The following is a 19,286-nucleotide window of genomic DNA, read 5'->3' as shown; positions in this document are numbered from 1 at the left end:
ATTTATTTACTTTGAAAGTCAGAGTTACAGAGAGAAAGACAGAGAGGCGGACACACACACAGCTCTTCCATTTGCAGGTTCATGTTCTGAGCCTGCAAGAGCCAGGGCTGGGCCAGGTTGAAGTCAGAAGTCTGGAGCTCCATCCAGGTCTCCCGTGTAGGTGGTGGGGACCCGAGCACCTTGGCCACCATCTGCCACCTTCCCAGGCATATTGGCAAGAACCTGGATTGGAAGTGGAGCAGCCTGGACTCGAACAAGGTACTCCAACATGGGATGCAGCTGTCCCAAGAGGGGCTTAACTGCTTCTCCACCACGCACACCTCCCACTTAACAAATTCTTAAAATCTTTCCCCTTGGGGCCGGTGCTGTGGTCAGCGGGTAAAAGCCCTGGCCTGAAGCGCCAGCATCCTATATGGGCACCGGTTCTAGTCCTGGCTGCTCCACTTCCCATCCAGCAGTAGAAGACAGCCCAAGTGCTTGGGCCCTGCACCCGTGTGGGAGACCTGGAAGAAGCTCCTGGTGATCCCATGGTTCATTCCCCAATTGGCTGCAATGGCTGGAACTGTGCCGAACCGAAGCCAGGAGCCAGGAGCTTTCTCTGGCTTTGGACTAGAACCCGGTGTGCCGGCGCCACAAGGCGGAGGATTAGCCTAGTGAGCCGCGGCGCCGGCCTATGTGTTGTTTTTTAAAAGATTTATTTATTTGCTGAAGGACAGAGTTACAGAGAGACAGAGAGAGAGAGAGAGAGAGAGAGAGAGAGAGAGAGAATCTTCCATCCACTGGTTCACTCACCAAATGGCCACAACGGCCATGGCTGGGCCAGGCCGAAGCCAGGAGCAAGGAGCTTCATTTGAGTCTCTCGTGGGCGGCAGGGGCCTAAACACTTGGGCCACCCTCTGCTGCCTTCCCAGGTACATCAGCAGGCAGCTGGATTGGAAGCGGAGCAGCCAGGACTCAAATCGGCGCCCATGTGGGATGTTGGTGTCACAGGCAGTGGCTTAACCCACTGTGCCACAGCACTGGCCCGCAGCTTATGTGGTTTTAACAAATTAAAAAGCCCTCAAGTTCCTTTTCATCCACAGATACTGACCTCATCACACACCAGCCCCCAAGCTTTGCAAAAGCACAGGGCAGACCCTACCACCTCCCCTGGCAGAGGTCGGCTGGGCCTCCCTAGATCAGCATTCAGAGCCCAGGTGTCTGCCCTGCCCGTGTGCAGACTCGCCCCTGGGCCATGCAGTACGGTGGCAACTCGCGAGCGTTTGCACTGTCCTAGGTACTGGGGATGCACAGGAGAGGGGCCGTGCAGCTTCCACACTCTCTTGTAGGAGGGACTTAAGCACCTACCCTGGATACCGAGGGGGCCACTGATGACCCCAGGTTTACAGAAAACGAAATTGGGGGCTGGCATTGTGGCCCAGAGGGTTGGTTAAGCAGCTGCCTGGGACACTGGCTGCTCCATTTCCCATCCAGCCCTCTGCTATGGCCTGGGAAAGCAGTAGAAGATGGCCCAAGTGCATGGGCCCCTGCACCCACATGGGAGACCCGGAAGAAGCTCCTGGCTCCTGGCTTCAGCCTGGCCCAGCCCCAGCCATTGTAGCTATGGAGTAGTGAACCAATGACTAGAAGACCCCCCCACCTGCTTTTCAAATATATATATATATATATATATATATATATATATATATATATAAATATATAATATATATATAGCCCGATCGCCCTGGGCCATGCAGGGACGGGGAAGCAGCGCCCCCTGGTGACGAACAAGGATAACTGCGTTCTCGCGGGCTAGGTGGCTTTGAACCTGGTACCCGTGGTGCAGGAGAGACAAGCAGGTGGGAGGGAGGTCTCCGACAGACAGCAGACCGCCCCTGGCTGAAGCATGTAAGCCATTACGCCTCCATTTCTTAATTCCATATGTTCCGATGACTCCTTCCGTGCACTGCACCTTGGTCCGGGCGCCGGCCTCAGCAGTCAGGTGCGCCTTCCTGGAAGGTGACAGGTGGGCTGCCTTAGAGGGCCTGGTTGGTTTCACAGGTCCAGGCTTTGTGGGCCCCAGATGTCCTGTCCCTTCCGAGGTCTGGGCTGCCCCACAGCCACAGAAAGCCCTTGCTGAATTTTCCCTAAGATGATGGCTCTGGGGGTGGGGGTGAGGGGATGGGTGGTAGTTGGGGGAGAACAGGTGACTGGGCCCGGGGACCCAGTTCCTGGGACCATCAGCTTAGCCTCAGTGACTGGAAATCTGGGGAGAGGGATGCTGAGTGATGGCGAGGAGTAAACCAGAGAGGGAGGAGAGGCGAGGACAGCACGAGGCCTTGTCTTGGCTACCACCACCGGACGCCCAGCGACCAGCAAACACCTCCCCACCTGGGTGGGCAGCCCCCTCCTGCACCCTCACCCATGCCCTCTGAGGAGGGTCCCTGGTCCCTGGCCACTGCACCCCATTTCCTGCTCACTCTGTTGGGACAGAGCTCTCCTGTGAGCAAGGCACTAGCCCACGGTCCGGTATTCTGGGTTTCCTTTCCAAGGAACTACCTTGGAATACCGGGTGTCTCCCTCTGGGGCCCAGGGCAGGCCTGTTTACTGCCCGTTAAATAAGCTGTGGGTTCCCTAAGCTTAGGATTCCTGTCCTATAACACGGCCCCCTTCACGGCACCCTGTGGGATTTGGGGTTTGAGGAATGAGTGCAATGTGTGTGTGTGTGTGTGTGTCCTTGGGGCTGGCGCTGTGGCACAGTGGGTGACGCTGCTGTCTGAGAAGCCAGCATCCCATGTGGGTGTCGGTTCGAGTCCCAGCTGCTCCACTTCCGATCCAGTTCCCTGCTAATGCGCCTGGGAAAGCAGTGGAAGATGGCCCAAGTCCTTGGGTTCCTGCACCCACTTGGGAGACTCAGAAGAAGCTCCTGGCTCCTGGCTCCTGGCTCCGCCAACCTGCTGGGGTGATAGGGAGCTGTGTTCTGTCTGCAGCCAGGCTGTGCCTCAGTTTCCCAAGTCACACATACTTTCTTCCTCCCTTGGGATCTCACAGGAACCTCCCTGGAATCAGCCACTTGACCTGAGTCCAGAGTCTCTCTGTGGGAAGTTGAACCTGAAGAAATCTTTGCTCCAGGAGGTCAGATCTCCTCCCAGTCCCGGCCACAGCCCCCATCATGATATGGCTGCACAGGGATTGAGAGGAGGGGACAGGAGCCAGGGAAAGGGGGGGTATCTGTGGCAACTGGGTCCCCATGGTAACTTGGTCCCCACCCTGTGCCATCTGTGACGTCACCCTGCCTATCCTGGCTGGAGCGGGGTGGGGGGGGGCGGGAGGCCAGACATGGAGGTCGTCCCCCCGGTGAGACCCAGCCTCTTGGGGGTCCTGCTGCAGGTTCTGCGGCTTTCTGTGCTGGTGAGCGGGGGCGGAGGGTGGGGGGGGCCACCTCAGCGCTGCTCAACCCCTGCCCCTCCCATTTGCCTCTCGGAACTGCAGTTCCGGAAGCCCCAAGCCCCCAAGCGCAGCGTTGGAACTTTCTCTACAGAGGTCGTGCCTGTGGGGTCCAGCATTGCTTTTCCTCCCCATCTTTTAAAAACATGCAGATATGGCCGGCGCCGCGGCTCACTAGGCTAATCCTCCACCTAGCGGCGCCAGCACACCGGGTTCTAGTCCTGGTCGGGGCGCCAGATTCTGTCCCAGTTGCCCCTCTTCCAGGCCAGCTCTCTGCTGTGGCCCGGGAGTGCAGTGGAGGATGGTCCAAGTGCTTGGGCCCTGCACCCCATGGGAGACCAGGAGAAGTACCTGGCTCCTGCCATTGGATCAGTGCGGTGCGCTGGCCGCAGTGGCCATTGGAGGGTGAACCAACGGCAAAGGAAGACCTTTCTCTCTCTCTCTCTCTCTCTCTCTCTCTCTCACTGTCCACTCTGCCTGTCAAAAAAAAAAAAATGCAGATGTTCATGGCTGTGGGCCACATGTCCAAGCCACAGCTCCTCCGTGGGCTGAGTTAGTGGCAGGTCCCGGGGTCTGCATACCCAGTCAGAAAGGGGAGGTGACACCGTGCACAACTGGGACACAGTTGGGTTTTTAAAACACTTTCATTTATTTCTTTTCATTTTGTTTGAAAGGTAGACAGCGGGGGCCGGCGCGGTGGCTCACTTGGTTAATGTTCCACCTGCGGTGCCGAATCCCATATGGGCACCGGGTTCTAGTCCTGGCTGCTTCTCTTCCAGTCCAGCTCTCTGCTGTGGCCTGGGAGGGCAGTGGAGGATGGCCCAAGTGCTTGGGCCCTGTACCCGAATGGGAGACAGGGAGGAAGCATCTGGCTCCTGGCTTCGGATTGGCGCAGCACGCTGGCCACAGTGGCCATTTGGGGGGTGAACCAACAGAAGGAAGGCCTTTCTCTCTGTCTCTCTCTCACTGTCTAACTCTGTCAAATAAGTTTTAAAAAAATTAAAATAAAGAAAGGGAGAGAGAGAGTTCCCATCCTCTGGTTCACTCTCTAAATGCTTGCCACAGCCATGGCTGGGCCAGGACACAGCCAGGAGCCAGGAGCTCCATCCAGGCCTCCCAGGTGGGCAGCAGGTACCGAAGCCCTGGAGCCATCACCTGCTGCCTCCCCCCGGTGTGCACCAGCAGGAAGCTGGACTAGACTTGAACCGGGCCCCCGACACAGGTTGCAGAGTCCTTATCCAAACGCCTGTGTCCTGCAGTTCCATCTGCAGTTCCATTGTGGCTGTGTGACTTTGGACAAAGCAGGTCCCCTCCTGGAACCATTGCCTCCTCCCCTGTAACTGATCCCGAAGCATCACGTTGGCTCCCGTGGGTCTCGCTCGTTCCTGGCCCCAGCACCGCGAGCTCTACCCGGATGCTACCTCTGCCCTGGTTCCTCTACTCCATGCACCTCCCTGCAAAGCTCCAGGACCCAACTCCTGGTCTCCACACAGAGCTGGGGCGGGGAGACGGGGTGCTGGTGGTCTCCATGGGCGGGCAGCTTCAGGGCTCTCACGAGGGGCCTGGGCTCCGCATCTGCCGATTTTCTCCCAACCCGAGCCCCTCCTGCAAACTCAGAGATAGGAAACACCATTGTCCAACCTGCCACCAGGGTCAGAAACCTGGAAGCCATCTCTCCCTTTCCGGTACCTCACTGTTGAAGTCCCCTGCTCAGAACGGGTCCTTACATGGGCGCCCAGGTCACCCTTGGGTGGCTGTGGGAGGAGCCAAGGACTGGAGAGCAGGAGGACCTGGCCCAAGGTGGCCCTGCAGCCTCCCGCCCACCAGTGACGGTGCAAGTTAGGTCCGTGCGGCAGGTGGGTGACGCTGGTCTCCTCCCGCAGCTCGTCCAGAACCGGGCGCACCTGTACAATTTCCTGCTGATCAAGATCACCCTCTTCAATGACTGGGTGTCGGGGCTGGCCCAAGAGGCCCGCGGGGACAGCGGCAGGCAGCCCCGCCCTCCACCGGGAGTGCTGGCCTGTCCCCTGGGCCGGGTACTGATGTGGGTCCCCATGTGGCTGCTGTTGTGGGGACCCAGGCTGGCGTGGGCGGCCGTGCTGGGCTGTGTCCGGACCTTGGGCCTGAGCCTGCAGCGGCTGGGCCTGTCTGTGGCCACCTGGGGGGACCTGTTGCTGTCGTGTCTGCACAGCCTGATGCTGGTGGCCTTGCTTCTGGTGCTGCTGACCTGGCGACTGTTCCAGAAAGCTCACCGCTGCAGCCTGGGCTGGCTGCCTGGCCAGGTGCGGGGGCTGGGGCTGGGGCTGGGGGTGCGGGCCCAAGCTGCTGAGGGCAGGCTCCGGGCGCTGCGCGTGGCCCAGGGCTGGGGGGGGGGGGGGCGGGATCGGCAGCCTGGCAGTGCAGTGGTGGGAGCTCCTGGGTGTGTGTGGGGGGGCCTCTGCCTGCCGCAGGTGCTGCTGGGGAACCACGCGGTGCTGGAGCTGCTGAGACGGCTGTCCTGGTGGGTGGAGAGCACCACAGCGCTGGCCTCTTGGCACCTGGCCTACCTCGTCACCTGGACCACCTGCCTGGCCTCGCACCTGCTGCAGGCTGCCTTTGAACACACCGCCCAGCTGGCCCGGGCCCAGGAGACCCAGCCCCTGCAGGCCCCCGAGCCCCTGTCCGAGCCCCCACTCCCTAAGGCGTCCACCCCTGAGGCTGGGCCAGTCCTGCCAGAGCCCGGGCCCCCTGGAGAGTAAACGTGTCCCCATCTGCTTTCCTGGTCTGGCCTGGGCTAAAGTTCTCCTGTGTTTCCTCCATACCTGGCTGGGGGGAGGCTCTACATGTGTGCACAATGCTGTGTGTATGCAGGGAGGTGTGTATACACACGTGCTGTGTGTGCACACATGCTCAGTGGTGCCTCAGGGAGGGAACTCTCCTACGAGCAGCTTTCCTGTGTCCGATGTCAACCATTGCTGATGCTTTGCAGTTTGATTGGAATCTTCCAGCAACTCAGACGAGGTTTTTTTAGCACCATTTCCTGGGCGAGAAGACTGGGCTCGGAAGGCTGGGCTTTCCCGGGGTTACTCGCTAGGTTTTGTTTTCTGGACCAGTGCCTTTCTATAGGCCCATGTCCCCGGTCCTCAGGACTACTGGAGCCTGGGCTTTAGGGGCGACAGGCAGTTAGAGACGCTGGCCTCTGGGGGGTGCTCGGACCTCACGTTTTAGAAACTTAGAAAGTGTCTTTGAGAAGTAACTCCTGTTGGGTCAGTTTGCAACTAGCTCATCCATTCCACACTTAGCCAATCATCTACCCGTAATCTCTTCACCCATTCATCTGTTCCATCGAACCACAGATCCAACCACGTATCCATCCACAAATCCATCCACCCACCCATACATCCACCCATCTATCCACGAATTCATCCACCAACACACAAATCCATCCACGCACAAATCCATCCCTCCATTGATCCATTCATCCATCCATCCACCCATCCACCCATCCATCCAACCACAAGTCCCTTTATCGAGGCTGCGGAAGGTGGAGGGGAAGGAGGTCAACTTTGGGGCAAAACATTTGAAATCCATGCATATGAGTGACGTTCAAAAAGCTTGTGGAAGATGTGTCTAAAATTTCAAAACTATGTTGCACCAAAATAAACTTATTTTTAATTGCATTTTTCCTCTGGATTTTAAAAAGAACGCTAATTTTTATTTATGTGAAAGGCAGGGAGAGGACTGAGGCTGTGGTGTAATTGGTTAAGCTGCCATCTGCAACACCAGCATCCCATATGGGCACCGGTTCGAGTCCCGGCTGCTCCACTTCTGATCCAGCTCCCTGCTGATGCGCCTGGGAAAGCAGCAGAGGACGGCCCAAGTCCTTGGGCCCCTGCACCCACGTGGGAGACCTGGATGGAGTTTCAGACTCCTGGCTTCAGCCTGGCCCAGCCTGTTTGTTGTAGCCATTTGGGAAGTGAACCAGTGAATGGAAGACCTCTCTTATCTCTCTCTGTGTCTCTCCCACTCTTGCCATAATTCAAATAAATAAATCTTGAAATAAAGAAAGAGAGAGAGAGAGAGAGAGAGAGAGAGAGAAAGCAAGAGAGATGGACCTTCCAGCTACTGATTCTCCAGCGCTGGGCCAGGTCAAAACCAGGAGCCAGGAACTCCATCCGGGTCTCCCACGTGGGTGACAGGGACTCAACTACTTGGGTCATCATCTGCTGTCTCCCAGGCTTGTGAACAGGAAGCTGGATCTGAAGTGGAGCAGCTGGGACCCGAGCCAGGCTCTCTGACATGATGCAGGTCACCCGCTGAGCCTCAACACTGGTCCCCGCACCCCAAGCGTTTTGGGGTCCCCTTGTATGTGACACATGGTGCTGATAAGACTCTGGCTTATCAGACTTAGGCTGATGGTACCACGCCAGGTTCCGATCAGTCCCCGCGGGCCTCCCTGTCCTTTCCAAGGTCTGTACAAGGCTTCTTGGTACATCCGTGGGCTGGGGGCAGGGGTGGGCCCCCCAGGAGCTGCCGTGGGCTGGGAGGTGACACCTGCTCTGGGGAGCTGCCCTCGTGACCCTCCAGCCCCTGCCGTCATATGCCTGGCCGCCTGGGATTGAGATCTCACATGGCAGTGGTGAGCCTGGGGCTGGGGAGGGCTCCAGGCTGGGGCAAAGCTGGGAGGCAGAGGCCTGGGCTCTGGCGCTGGGCATGGTGAGGGCCCTGGCTGCCCTGACGGTGCCACCTGGGTACCCGGCCCGCTCACCACTTGCCTCCCAAATCATTGGCTGCCAGTGGTGACAGGAATGCGATTAAAAAGATTTATTCTTGGGTGGCTTACACATTCTTTAAAAAAGATTATTTATTGGAAAGGTGGAGTTATGACAGAGAGACAGAAATCTTCTATCCGTTGGTTCACCCGTCCAAATGGGCTCAACAGCCCAGGGCTGGGCCAGACAAAAGCCAGGAACCAGGAGCTTCTTTCGGGTCTCCCACGTGGGTGCAGGGGCCCAAGGACTTGGGCCATCTGCTGCTGCTTTCCCCGGGCCATTAGCAGGGAGCTGGATCAGAAGTGCAGCAGCCGGGACTTGAACCTGTGTTCTCAAGTGGGATGCCAGCATGGTAGGCAGTGGCTTAACCCACTGCACCACAGCACTGGCTGCAGGAATGCAATTTTGGGGCCTCTCTTGGGGCTAAGGATCCTCTTCCAATACTTAGTGGTGAGAGAACATGCTGTAGCCAGAAATGGGGATGATCTTTCTTCCAAGGGCTTCCAGCAGTTTGGGAACAGGTCCCTGTGGGGAGGGGTAAGAGCAAATGGGAGGGCTTCCTGGAGGTGGTGGCACTGACCTGGGCCTTGAAGAGAGGAGTGTTCTGGGCTTTGGCCACAGATCTGACCCTTGCTGTGGGAGTGGAGTCAGGACTTGGAGTCCTCAGCCACTGTTGCTAACCTGTGTCCCCTGCTCTGGGATACAGGCCCGTCTCTGGAGTCGGCCTCTGGAAAGACCGGGCGGGGGGAAATGATGGCTGCTCCCATTCTGAGCCCACGCCCCAGGGAGGAGGCTGGGGTTGGGAGCAGAGTCTTGGACTCCATGGCTCGTCCCTGCCTTCCTGTGGGACCTTGGATGAGGCTGAACCCTCTCTGTGCAATGCACAAGGGGGGGTGATCCAGCACCCAGGGGACCCCAATACCCCAGGCCTTGCTCCTGGAGGCCCCAGGCGGGCAGGAGAGGTGCTACACCTGCTGTCCGGCAGAGACCCGGCTCTCTGCACCCCCCATCCCTGGTGGCTGCTGTGTTTCCAGGCCTCCAAACAGAGTCCCCAAGTGGAGGACAAGAGCGTGGGAGGAAGGGAGAAAGACCAGGGTCTGTCCTCGCTGCCCCTCCCAAGGGTGGGCTCCAGGCGAGCCTGGGAGTCTTGGGTTTGGATCCCAGATCCACAGCCTCTTGGCCAAGTTACTTAACTCTGGGAGCCTCCATTTCCCCATCTGTGCAGAGGGCACAGTCCCAGCCCCCTGGCCCGCCCAGGGCTGTTGCCCGGCCTGTGCACGGGCAGGACGTGCGGCCCCCTGGCTCCCTCTCCAAGGCTAGCAAGCAGGGCAGTAGGGGGAGGCAGGTTCTTGGTTCTGAGGCCTGGGGTAAGGGCAGCCAGTCCATCCCTGCCCGGCCTGGGAGCGCGGAGGGGAGAAGTGGGGGGCAGTGGGGAGGCCGCGGGCGGGGTGGGGGGAGCCGGCTGCAGGGCTGGCCAGCAGCTCCACGCAATCTGTCTGCTATGCAGTCGGGGCCTGGCCTGTATTTATTTATGCTGAACGTGTATTTGTATCAGCCCCTTTCTCATTAATAGGGCAGGAAATGGCTGGGATTGTTACATACCTGGCCGCCCAGGGGTCCCGCTCGGCCAAGACACACAGGGACCTGGCCGGCCCTGTCTGATCGCGAGAGGCCCCCTCCTCGGTCTGCCCAGGGCCTGGCCCTTCCCTGACCCCTCGCTCTGAGCACCCCCCACCCCTTCCTGCAGCTCACGCTCAGCCCCTGAGCTCACAGCCCTGGGAGATAGCGCGGCCCCTTTCCAGGTCTCTCCCTGCCTGCTTCCCCCGGCCCAGGGAAGGTAGTGGCGGTAGTGGGGGCTGTGAAGGTGCAGACTGGCCTCGGGGACCCCAGCAAGAGCCCTAGGAGAGGGGAGCTGAACTATCTGGGGGTGCCCCTGGTGGGGACGTGGGCCGGGGAGGAAGCGAGTGGCTGGGAGAGACCCCCACCCTGAAGATGAGGGTGGTCCCGGGACTCTGCTGCCGGCTCCCAGCCATGGGTGAGCTTGGGCAGCTTCTCCCACCTGGGACCCCCAGTCCGCTACAGGAGGGGATCTCTGTGTTCGCTGTAGTCTGCTGCCCGGCCCCTCCATGCTGCCCAGGCTCTGCAGGGGCTGGGGGCTCTTCCTGGCTCACTTCCCCTTCTCCAGCCCTCACACGGAGCTCAGAACCCAGCCAGCGGCTCTGTGCAGGCCCCAGCTCTTGGGCCTGGCCCTAGGTGGGGCTGCCAGAGCCGCGCGGCGCGCCCCCTCCCCAGAGTGCTGGCCTTACAGAACCTACGGCTGCCTCTCCCGGGCCGTCTGGCTGCTCACCCCTCCCCAGGGCCTCTGCTGGGCAGGTTTGACTTCTGCCTGCCGTGGCACCTGTGGCCCGTGGCACCTGCAGCTGGAAGCTTGGAGGATGGGGGGCTTCCTGCCGCCCTGGCCTCTGCACTGCTAGGGTCTGGGTCGGGGCTGGGGAGGGGGCAGCTCCTGACAGTGAGGAGGGGCATGCCAGTGGGGGGAGGGGGTGCTTCCAGCTCTCCAAGCTGCAGGGCCTCTGGCGGGTGGGAGAGGCCGTGGAGTCCCCAGGCCTCTCCTGTGGCTGCACCATGGCACCCCCTTCCCCCTGTTGCACCTGGCTTGTGGGGGGAGGGGAGGGCCTGGTCCCAGGCAAGAGCCCACCTGGCCACCCCACCCCCGACACCCTGAGGGGCCCCATCAGTGGGCGGCAGTGTCTCCCTTTATCCTCTCATTTTCTTTTCTTTTCTTTTCTTTTCTTTTCTTTTCTTTTCTTTTCTTTTCTTTTCTTTTCTTTTCTTTTCTTTTCTTTTCTTTTCTTTTCTTCTTTCTTTCTTTCTTTCTTTCTTTCTTTCTTTCTTTCTTTCTTTCTTTCTTTCTTTCTTTCTTTTTTAAAGATTTATGTATTTATGGGGCTGGTGCTGTGGCACAGATGGTTAAGCTGCCGTATGCAGCACGGGCGTCCCATGTGGGCACTGGTTCAAGTCCCGGCTGCTCCACTTCTGATCCAGCTCCCTGCTAATGCAGCTAGGAAAGCAGTGGAGGGTTGCCCAAGTGCGTGGGGCCCTGCACACGCGTGGGAGACCCAGAAGAAGCTCCTGGCTCCTGGCTTCAGATCAGTTCAGCTCTGGCTGTTGTGGCCATTTGGGGAGTGAACCAGCAGATGGAAGATCTCTCTCTTTTCTGTCTGTCTCCATAACTCTGACTTTCAAATAAATAAATAAATCTTAAAACCAAACAAACAAAAGTAGTTACAGGCAGAGAGAGGGGGAGAGAGAGGCCTTCCATATGCTGGTGTTTACTCTCCAAATGGCTGCAACGGCCAGGGCTAGGCCAGGCTGAAGCCAGGAGCCAGGAGCTTCATCCAGGTCTCCCACATGGGCGGCAGGGGTCTGAACACTTGGGCCATCCTCCCTTGCTTTTCCCAGGCCATTAGCAGAGAGCTGGACTGGAAGTGGAGCAGCTGGGACTTGAACCAGCGCCCACATGGGATGCGGTGCTGCAGGTGTCAGCTTTACCCGCTATGCCACAGTGCTGGCCCCTCACTGACCTCTTTTGTAACTCAGCCTCGCCACTGAGTACCCAGGGTGTGGGGAGGTGGAGTTCACGGTCACCTCCCGCAGGGCTGAGCTCCCCCCACCCCGCCTTTCCAGCGCAGGGCAGGAGAAGTCCAAGGGGAGGGTCCCCAAGGCAAGGCCATGTCCTCTGACCTGCCCTTCCTTCAACTAGGGCAGGACAGGCCACGCCCCCTCTCTCTGTTTGGCCAAGGCCAAGGTCTGAGAGCATCTGAGCAGGGGTGGGCAAGAGACGGAATCCGGCTCCAAAGCCCCCACCCTGAAGCTGTCTGCATTCTGGGAGACCCCAGACCCCAGACCCTCTGCTCCCACTGGGAGTCCTGTCTGCTGTGTCCCTTGGCTGTGTTCCCACTCCCCAGGGAACCTTGTGAACCTTGGCCCTCTTCTTGGTCCCGGGGGGCCAGAGAGCTCCCCTCTGGGGTGTTGGAGAGAGCCCCCGCCCCCCAAGTCCGAGTGGAGTGGGAGGGCCCCTGGGCTCGGTGCTGCAGCTGGAGCCTACAGCCTGGGCTGCCTGCACCGCACACATCTGGAGCCGTGTTCCACCCCCACCCGGCCCACATCTGGAGACCAAAGCCGGCTCGCGGCCGAACACCGAGCATCTGGCCCCGAGGAGCCTGCTCTGGGTTAACACGGCCCATCTGGGCCCCTGGCGGCCATTCCACCCCTGGCTCCATCTCCGCGGCGGCGGAATGCTGGCCACACAGCGGGGTGGGCCGGGGCCCGGGGGTCGCCCGGCTCGTGGGGTGTCCAGCTGCCCGTGTCCCCTGCCCCGAGGTAGGGGTCCCATGTTTGGAGGACTCTACCTTCCCTCCTGGGTGACACAGCACACAGGCCTTCTCCCTGGGGTGGGGATGGGCGCCGCTTTGGCAATAGCTTAGTTTTGATGCCATCTGGGCACATGTCCCCTGCCAGGAGCGGTGCCAGCTGCCAGTTGCACCAACCCCCCACACTGCCCTGGCAGCCCCTTGGCAAGGCTTGAAAGAGCCCCTGGGACTCCCTGCTGCACTCGCCTGTCCACCCATGCCCAGCCTCAGGCATTGCTGGGGGTGCCATCAACCGTGGCGGGGGGGACTGTCCCCTGTCCTCTGTCCTCGTTCATGTCACATGACCAGCCGTGCTGCCGCTGCCCAGGAGCCTTCTTCCCTGCCAACACCTGTGCCTGGCAGGCCAGTGCCCAGGGCCCCCCTGGAATCAGACAGAGAGGCCAGGAGAGCAGCTTGCCCGAGGGAGGGACAAGGGGCTGTGGGGCAGACATCGCAGGATGTCTGGTACTGGCCTCGACTGGCTCCTCTTCAGTGGGGTTCTAGAGCTTCCTGCCCACCCCAGACACAAGCCACACTCACAGACACAAGCCACACTCACGACCTCCAGCATGGGGGGGCGTCTCACGTCGCTGCCGTGTGGGGGTGAGCTCCCCGTCCCAGAACCATCCAAGCCTGCAAGGCCCCCCACCCCCACCTGGGCTCGCGACCTTGCTGCGGGTCTGCTTCCCCTGCGCAGAGCGACCTCTGAGGCCCGGGGGTGTGTTTGGGAGATCTGCGGATTCTGAATCCTGCGGTCCAGCTTTATCACAGCATCACTGGCCCCAGCTGAAAGGAATCAGAGTGGCGTCGCCTCCAGCCAGGCCTCTGGGACCACAGAGCTGTGTCTCTTTATCCATGGAAAATTTGAGTCAACAGACACACAAATAAGAAAAATAACGAGGGCGGACTGAGCATCCGCCATAGGCCAGCCTCTGTGCTGAGGGCCTGGATGAACTCATCCCAGCTTCCTCCGGGTGGGGAGAGAGGTACCGCGGTCAGCATTAACCCATTTCACAGATGGGGAAGCTGAGGCTTAACCTCCGCTCAGCTACTGCGTGGCAGGCTAGGAGTCCATCTAGGCAGTCTGGCTTCGGAGCCTGCATCTCCCGCCACACCTCCTCACTGGCTCTCGAAAGCCAGGACTGTGGGGGGAAGACACAGCAGAGACTGAAGTGGACCGAGAGACACAGCCAGACAGTGGGAAGCAGTGTTGCTGCGCCCTGGTGGGGAGGCGCAGGGTCCAGTGCCGGGGGCATCCCTCGCTTTGTCAAACTGTCCAAAGTTACACAGAGACCGGGTTGGCAGGGATGGAGCTGGGCCCCCTCGTTCTTCCCCAGGGTGGGCTGCTGGGGGCGGTGGGGTCAGCCTTGGGCCCACCCCTGTGGCCCAGTGTCCTGGGGGAACACTTGACCCTGAGGCTGGGGGGCTGCTCCGAGAGTCTCCCAGGACTTCCAGAGCTGGGGCTGGGGTCTCCATTTGTGTATGGGTGGGGGGGGGCTTCCCTTTTTTTTTTTTTTGAAAATTAATATATTTGAAAGGCAGAGTTAGAGAGAGAGGGAAAGACAGGGAGGGAGGGAGAGAGAGAGAGAGAGAGAGATCTTCTGTCCACGGGTTCACTCTCCAAATGGCTTCAATGGCTGAAGCCAGGAGCCAGGAGCTTCTTCCAGGTCTCCCAGGTGGCTGCAGGGGCCCAAGTGCTTGGACCATCCTCTGCTGCTTTCCCAAGTGCATTAGCAGGGAGCTGGATCAGAAGTGGAGCAGCCAGGACTCGAACTTGTGGAGGGAGAGGCGTTCCCCAGGAGGTAGTATCCCCGACCGCCCTTGGGCTTGGAGGTCCTGCCATCATTCCCATTTCGCAGATGAGGAAACTGAGGCTGGGAGGGCGAACCATTTGTCCACTTAGCTGTCCACACAGCTGACAAGTGGCCAAACCGAGCTTCAGGTCCGGGGCTCTCTGAGCTCCCACTAAGAGGGCTGGGAGCCAAGCTTCCCCCATTCTCTCAGCTCCCTGGGTGGGGGTGAAGCTTCCCAGAGCCCCAGCCTGGGGTCCCCCGCTGCCCAGCCTGGCCTGTGGGGCTGGCCTCTGGCCGAGGGGAGCAGAGGCAGCTTGGGGCAGCGAGAACAATGGCAGCGCAAGAGCGGAAGCCTCCAGGAAGCCGGTGTGGGAAGGAGGCCAGGCCAGCAGCGCAGCCCAGACGGGTGGGTCCTGGGGTCCCGGGCTGCGGGGTGGGAGGCAGGGGCAGCAGTGGGGGCAGAGGTGCCCAGCCATGCCTCCTGTGTGGGTTTGAGGTGCTCTGGCCTGGACCTGCGTGGGGAGGCTGAGGCAGGAAGTTCTGATCCAGGTCCTGGCCGGGGGCCCTGGTGGCTTGGAGAGGGCGTGGCGTTGGCTCCCGGTGGCTCCCAGCTTGCAAGTCCTGGGAGAAGGTGCGGTGGGCTGGGACCCCTGTTCGGGGTTTTCCCTCTTGTCCAGGCCCCCCAGCAGACGACTCAGCCCACCCCCCCCCCGACAGAGCCCCCTGCTCCACCTTGCCAAGGATCCCACGCACGTGTCCAACAGGTGTCCGGGCCACCTGCTCCGTGTCCCTCCCTGGTCCCCAGGCTTCATCTCTGTGGGCCTCAGGGCTCTGGCTGACACCTGGGAGGAAGTGTCTTGAGCTCCTGGGGGCAGGATGCTGGCTCTGAACACCTGTGTCCCCGCGGCTTCGCTCCCTCGGGATCATTACTCTGGATCATAGCAGGTGCAGCCCAGCTCTAGGGCCTCGGGCTGGGCTGAGGTTCCTGGATGGGGGCCGGGTTGGTGGCTCCCGTGTTGGGGGTCTAGGGACAGCCCAGGATGAGGAGCTGTTGGGAGCTCTTGGCCTGTGGGGTCCCTCTGCTGGGCCAGCAAAGGCAGCATCAGTGTCCCTGCAACTCAGCCCAACCTTGGCCAGCTGGGAGAGGGAGGTCGCCCACAACAGGTGGCGCTTGGGCAGATGGGAGGCTCAGCTCCCCCTGGGTTTGCTTCCCCCAGGCCCAGCAGAGTTAGAGGCTGTGAGCATTGTGCACTCTGTCATCCCACACTTCCGGACGCCTCCTCAGTGCCAGGCCCAGGGCTGGGGAGCAGGACAGCTTGATTGCATTGAGTCCAGTTCTGCTATTAACAAGGTCTGGTGCCTCGGGTCCCTCTGCCTTATCCTGGCCTCAGTTTCCCCATTGGAGGAATGGGTTGACTTTTTTTTTTTAATTTGGAAGGCAGGGATACAGAGAGAGAAAAAGAAGAGAGAGTGCCCTTCCATCTGCTGGTTCACTCCTCAAATGGCCGCAGTGGTTGGGGCTGGGCCAGGCTGAAGCCAGGAGCCAGGAGCCAGGAGCTTCATCCAGGGACCCAAGGACTTGGGCCGTCTTCTGCTGCTCTCCCAGGCACACTAGCAGAGAGCTGGATTGGAAGCGGAGCAGCCAGGACTTGAACCGGCGCCCACAAGGGATGCTGGCACTGCAGGCAGAGGCTTAAGCCCGCTACACCATGGCCCCGGCCCCCAGTGGGTTGACTTGAGGCTGACAGCTGGGTGGAGCCCAGCTCTTGCCCTTCGCCTCTGGTTTCCTCCTGCCCTGGTCAGCAGGCTGTGATCCCGCCGGTTTCTCCTGCATCCTGGCCGTTCACCCAGGTCCTGGGGATGCGGGATTGAGCGGTGGGGGGTTGGGGGTGTCTCCCTGCCTCCTCCTCTATTCCAGCCCGGGGCCATGGGGGTGTTGCTTAGGGAACAGTTCCTCCAGACAAACCAGATCAGTCCACAGACAACCCAAACAATAAGGAACCATTACGAAACCCAGATCAGGAGAAAGAGGCCACTCGGAACTCCTCCAGGCCAGGGGGCGGCGAAATTGGGCCAGGTCTGTGGGTCAGAGCCCGCCTGGCTGGGGCTATTTTTGTGCCGTCTGGGGGGGTGGGGGGACTGACGACATCCCAGCTTGTTGCACCAAAACACTTTCCCCTTAAGCCTGGGCTCCATGTGGTTCAAATTCATTGTCACTTTAACTCATCACTCAAGGCTCTGGGTCGCACCCCTCCCCCTCCAACACGCGATCTCTGGCAGGCAGACGGGCGGGCGGGCGTGGTGGGCGTGAGGGGCTGTGACAAGCTGGCTGGCTGCCTTGCCCTCAGCTGCCCCCAGCCGTGGGGCCCCTTTCCCTCCCAGCCTTGGGGTCCTCGGAGGTAAGACATGGGCGAGCGGTGTCCCAGGTCCAGTCCGGAGCCTGGCAGGTGGGGGGGGGGGGTTGGAGTGTAACCAACGCTGTCCTCTCTGGCCGCCCCCTGCTGCTGGAGACAGGAAACTAACATGGCTCAAAGGTCTATGCACAGCAGTGTCCGGGAGTCACCTCTTGGGAGGGCCACAGGGGCACATGTTTGTGCCAACGGGCAAGGAGCCCACCCCACTTTGCTTCCTGTTGCTTTGACACCTGATGTCCACCGCCTCAGGGCCAGTGAGCTTGACAAGGTCAAGATCAGAGAGAACAGAAGGGGGGGCGGGGAAGGGGGGCTCAGGGTCTTTATCAGACATTGGTGGGGGGAACGGGGGTGGGGTGCAGCTCTGGTTTTGCAAACCGGGTGCTGATCCTGTGGCTTCCGCGGCAGGGTGGCCATAGCAGCAGGTGCATTTGATGAGCGGCTGTCTAGACCATCCCACCTATGTGTATACCTATCTCCTGAGCCCTTAGGCCAATCACACCAGGCTGGCTGGTCGCAGGGCTGGAGGGGGTGAGCCAGCCGGGGGCCACGTGGAGCCGGGGGCCCTCTGTGGGTCACTTTGGGCAGGGTGGGGGTGGATCTGCATCGCCCCCAGCTCCGGACTGGCCAGGGAACCTGTGAGGAGCAAATGCTGGTTGAGCGAATTCACACAGCTGGTGCAGGAGCTAAGTCCGTTATCTGCAGAGGTTTCCAATGCTGGGATTGGCAGCCTGGCATTGGCGTGTTTCACGGCCATGGAGACAGCTCCCTTCTGGATTTGGCCACAAAGATGAGCCGGGGACCCCCCCGTGGTGGAGAGAGGTGGGGGGTGGGGTGAGCCCCCTGCTGGGCCGAGCTCTGGAGACCCAGGGGGCAGCAGGGAGGAGCCTCGGGAGCTGGCTTTCCTGGGCAGGGCCGGGCAGTTCCTGAGCCACAGTTGTTTGGGTGCAAACATTTCCCTGAATTGTCCGGGCCTCAGAAGGCAGCCAAGAGTATCCGTGGGCAGGAGGGAGCCGCGGCAGGGTTGCTCTCTCTTCCACTCCCACATAGGGGGCAAAAGGAGGGGCTCAGGGACCATAGGCAAGGGGTGGGGGCCATCCCAGGCCCTGGGGGCTGCAGGGAAGCTGGGGAGGGGCCCAGCTGGGCAAGCAGGGGAGCCAGGCGCAGACACGTATTGGTCTGCAAATTCGAGTATAGGTTCCCCAGGGGATGCTGGGAGATGCCCGTCACCACCCCCACTCCAGCCGGTGGGGACCCGCCGTCTTCCCTGCCTTTGCTACTCAGCTAAGGGCCCAGGCTGTCCTCCGGGACCCCTGTGGGCTGCCCCCTTTTCTGGGGACAGTGCCTGCAGAGAAAGGGACATTGTGCTGAGCCCCGGTGGGTCTCCCAAATGCCCGGTGCTCTCCCCTTCTCTCTGCCCTCGCAGACTTTTGACAAAACGCTCCTTTGCCTTCTGCTTTGCCTCCCCAGAACCCTGGGCAGACCCTCTTTGCGATGTTGGAGGGGTTTTCCAAGGCATGCTCCATGGGCTGTTGTTTGGGAGAGGGAATGAGTTCTGTATCTGGTCAGCCTGGGCAGACAACACTGCATCCAACAGAGCCAGGCCGGCTTCTTTCTAGGACTTCTCAGGGCCTTTGCTTTTTCTTTTTATTTTATTCTTTAAATATTTATTTTATTTATTTGAAAGGCAGAGTTACAGAGAGAGGCAGAGACAGAGAGAGATCGTTCATCCTCTGGTTCACTCCCCAGATGGCCGCAATGGCCGGAGCTGCACCCAGCTGAAGCCAGGAGCCAGGAGCTTCCTCCTGGTCTCCCACACAGGTACAAGGGCCCAAGCACTTGGGCCATCCTCCACTGCTTTCCCAGTTGCATTAGCAGGGAGCTGGATCGGAAGTGGAGTAGCCGGGACTTGAACCGGTGCTCATGTGGGATGCCTACCTGCTGCTCCGCCATGCAAGCCCCAGAGCCTTTAAATTGTGACCAGGGATGTTGACCTTCGAAGGGGGACGGGCAGAATTTCCCAAACGTCCTTGGCACCAGCGTCATTTTCCACAGGGGACATTTTGCAAGCTTGGGCCATGCAGCTTGCGAGGACACCCAGGGGGACTGCTGGACTTGGAAGGCCACGTCCCCCCCAGTGAGGGTGGCAGCTGCGGGTGAAGACACTTTTTTTATGTCGAGTGGGAAATCAGCCTTTCAATGCTGGGCAGGGGTGGCCCTGTGAGTTTTCCTGGTGTGGACATGCGTTGTGTTCCCTGGCCTTGGAGGGACACGGGCTAGCAGGTGGATGGAGCGAGCAGGTCAGGACAGACCCTGTCTGTCTCTCTGACTTGTTCTGGAAAAATGAGCCACAGCTAGGCCACCTGTGGCCAAGGTCGGGCCAGACCCTGGCAGCTGCCGCAGCCCACGGGACTCAGCCACACAGCTGCTCTCCAGTTCTGGAAAGAACACTTCCCCTTCAGGAGGGCTCTGATTCCAAGACCAGATTTAGGG

At 60.2% G+C, this 19,286-nt stretch overlaps 1 protein-coding gene across 2 annotated transcripts; it reads left to right on the top strand.

The window, feature by feature from the left end:
• Positions 1 to 3,318: 3,318 nt before the first annotated feature.
• On the top strand, positions 3,319 to 6,164 carry TMEM270 (transmembrane protein 270). Of its 2 annotated transcripts, none has more exons than XM_002721960.6 (3): positions 3,319 to 3,390; positions 5,310 to 5,708; positions 5,877 to 6,164. In XM_002721960.6, the coding sequence occupies exons 1-3, from the start codon at positions 3,319 to 3,321 to the stop codon at positions 6,162 to 6,164; spliced, it is 759 nt and encodes a 252-aa protein (XP_002722006.2). The 2 variants fall into 2 exon arrangements, with proteins under 2 accessions (XP_002722006.2, XP_089177556.1); XM_089321430.1 differs by having other exon boundaries at positions 5,310 to 5,735; positions 5,907 to 6,164.
• Positions 6,165 to 19,286: the final 13,122 nt, after the last annotated feature.

Source organism: Oryctolagus cuniculus, chromosome 19, assembly GCF_051225735.1.
Source record: "Oryctolagus cuniculus isolate XC-2025 breed Fujian yellow rabbit chromosome 19, ASM5122573v1, whole genome shotgun sequence".
Taxonomy (NCBI): Eukaryota; Metazoa; Chordata; class Mammalia; order Lagomorpha; family Leporidae; genus Oryctolagus; species Oryctolagus cuniculus.
The sequence above is the reverse complement of the archived record's forward strand: the minus strand, read 5'-3'. Positions and strand labels throughout refer to the sequence as shown.

Excerpts from the sequence above, each read along its gene's own strand:
- TMEM270 (XM_002721960.6), top strand. The coding sequence starts at position 3,319 with ATGGAGGTCGTCCCCCCGGTGAGACCCAGCCTCTTGGGGGTCCTGCTG. Across the intron at positions 3,391-5,309 it reads TTCTGCGGCTTTCTGTGCTG|CTCGTCCAGAACCGGGCGCA; the intron begins GTGAGCGGGGGC and ends CTCCTCCCGCAG. Across the intron at positions 5,709-5,876 it reads TGGGCTGGCTGCCTGGCCAG|GTGCTGCTGGGGAACCACGC; the intron begins GTGCGGGGGCTG and ends TGCCTGCCGCAG.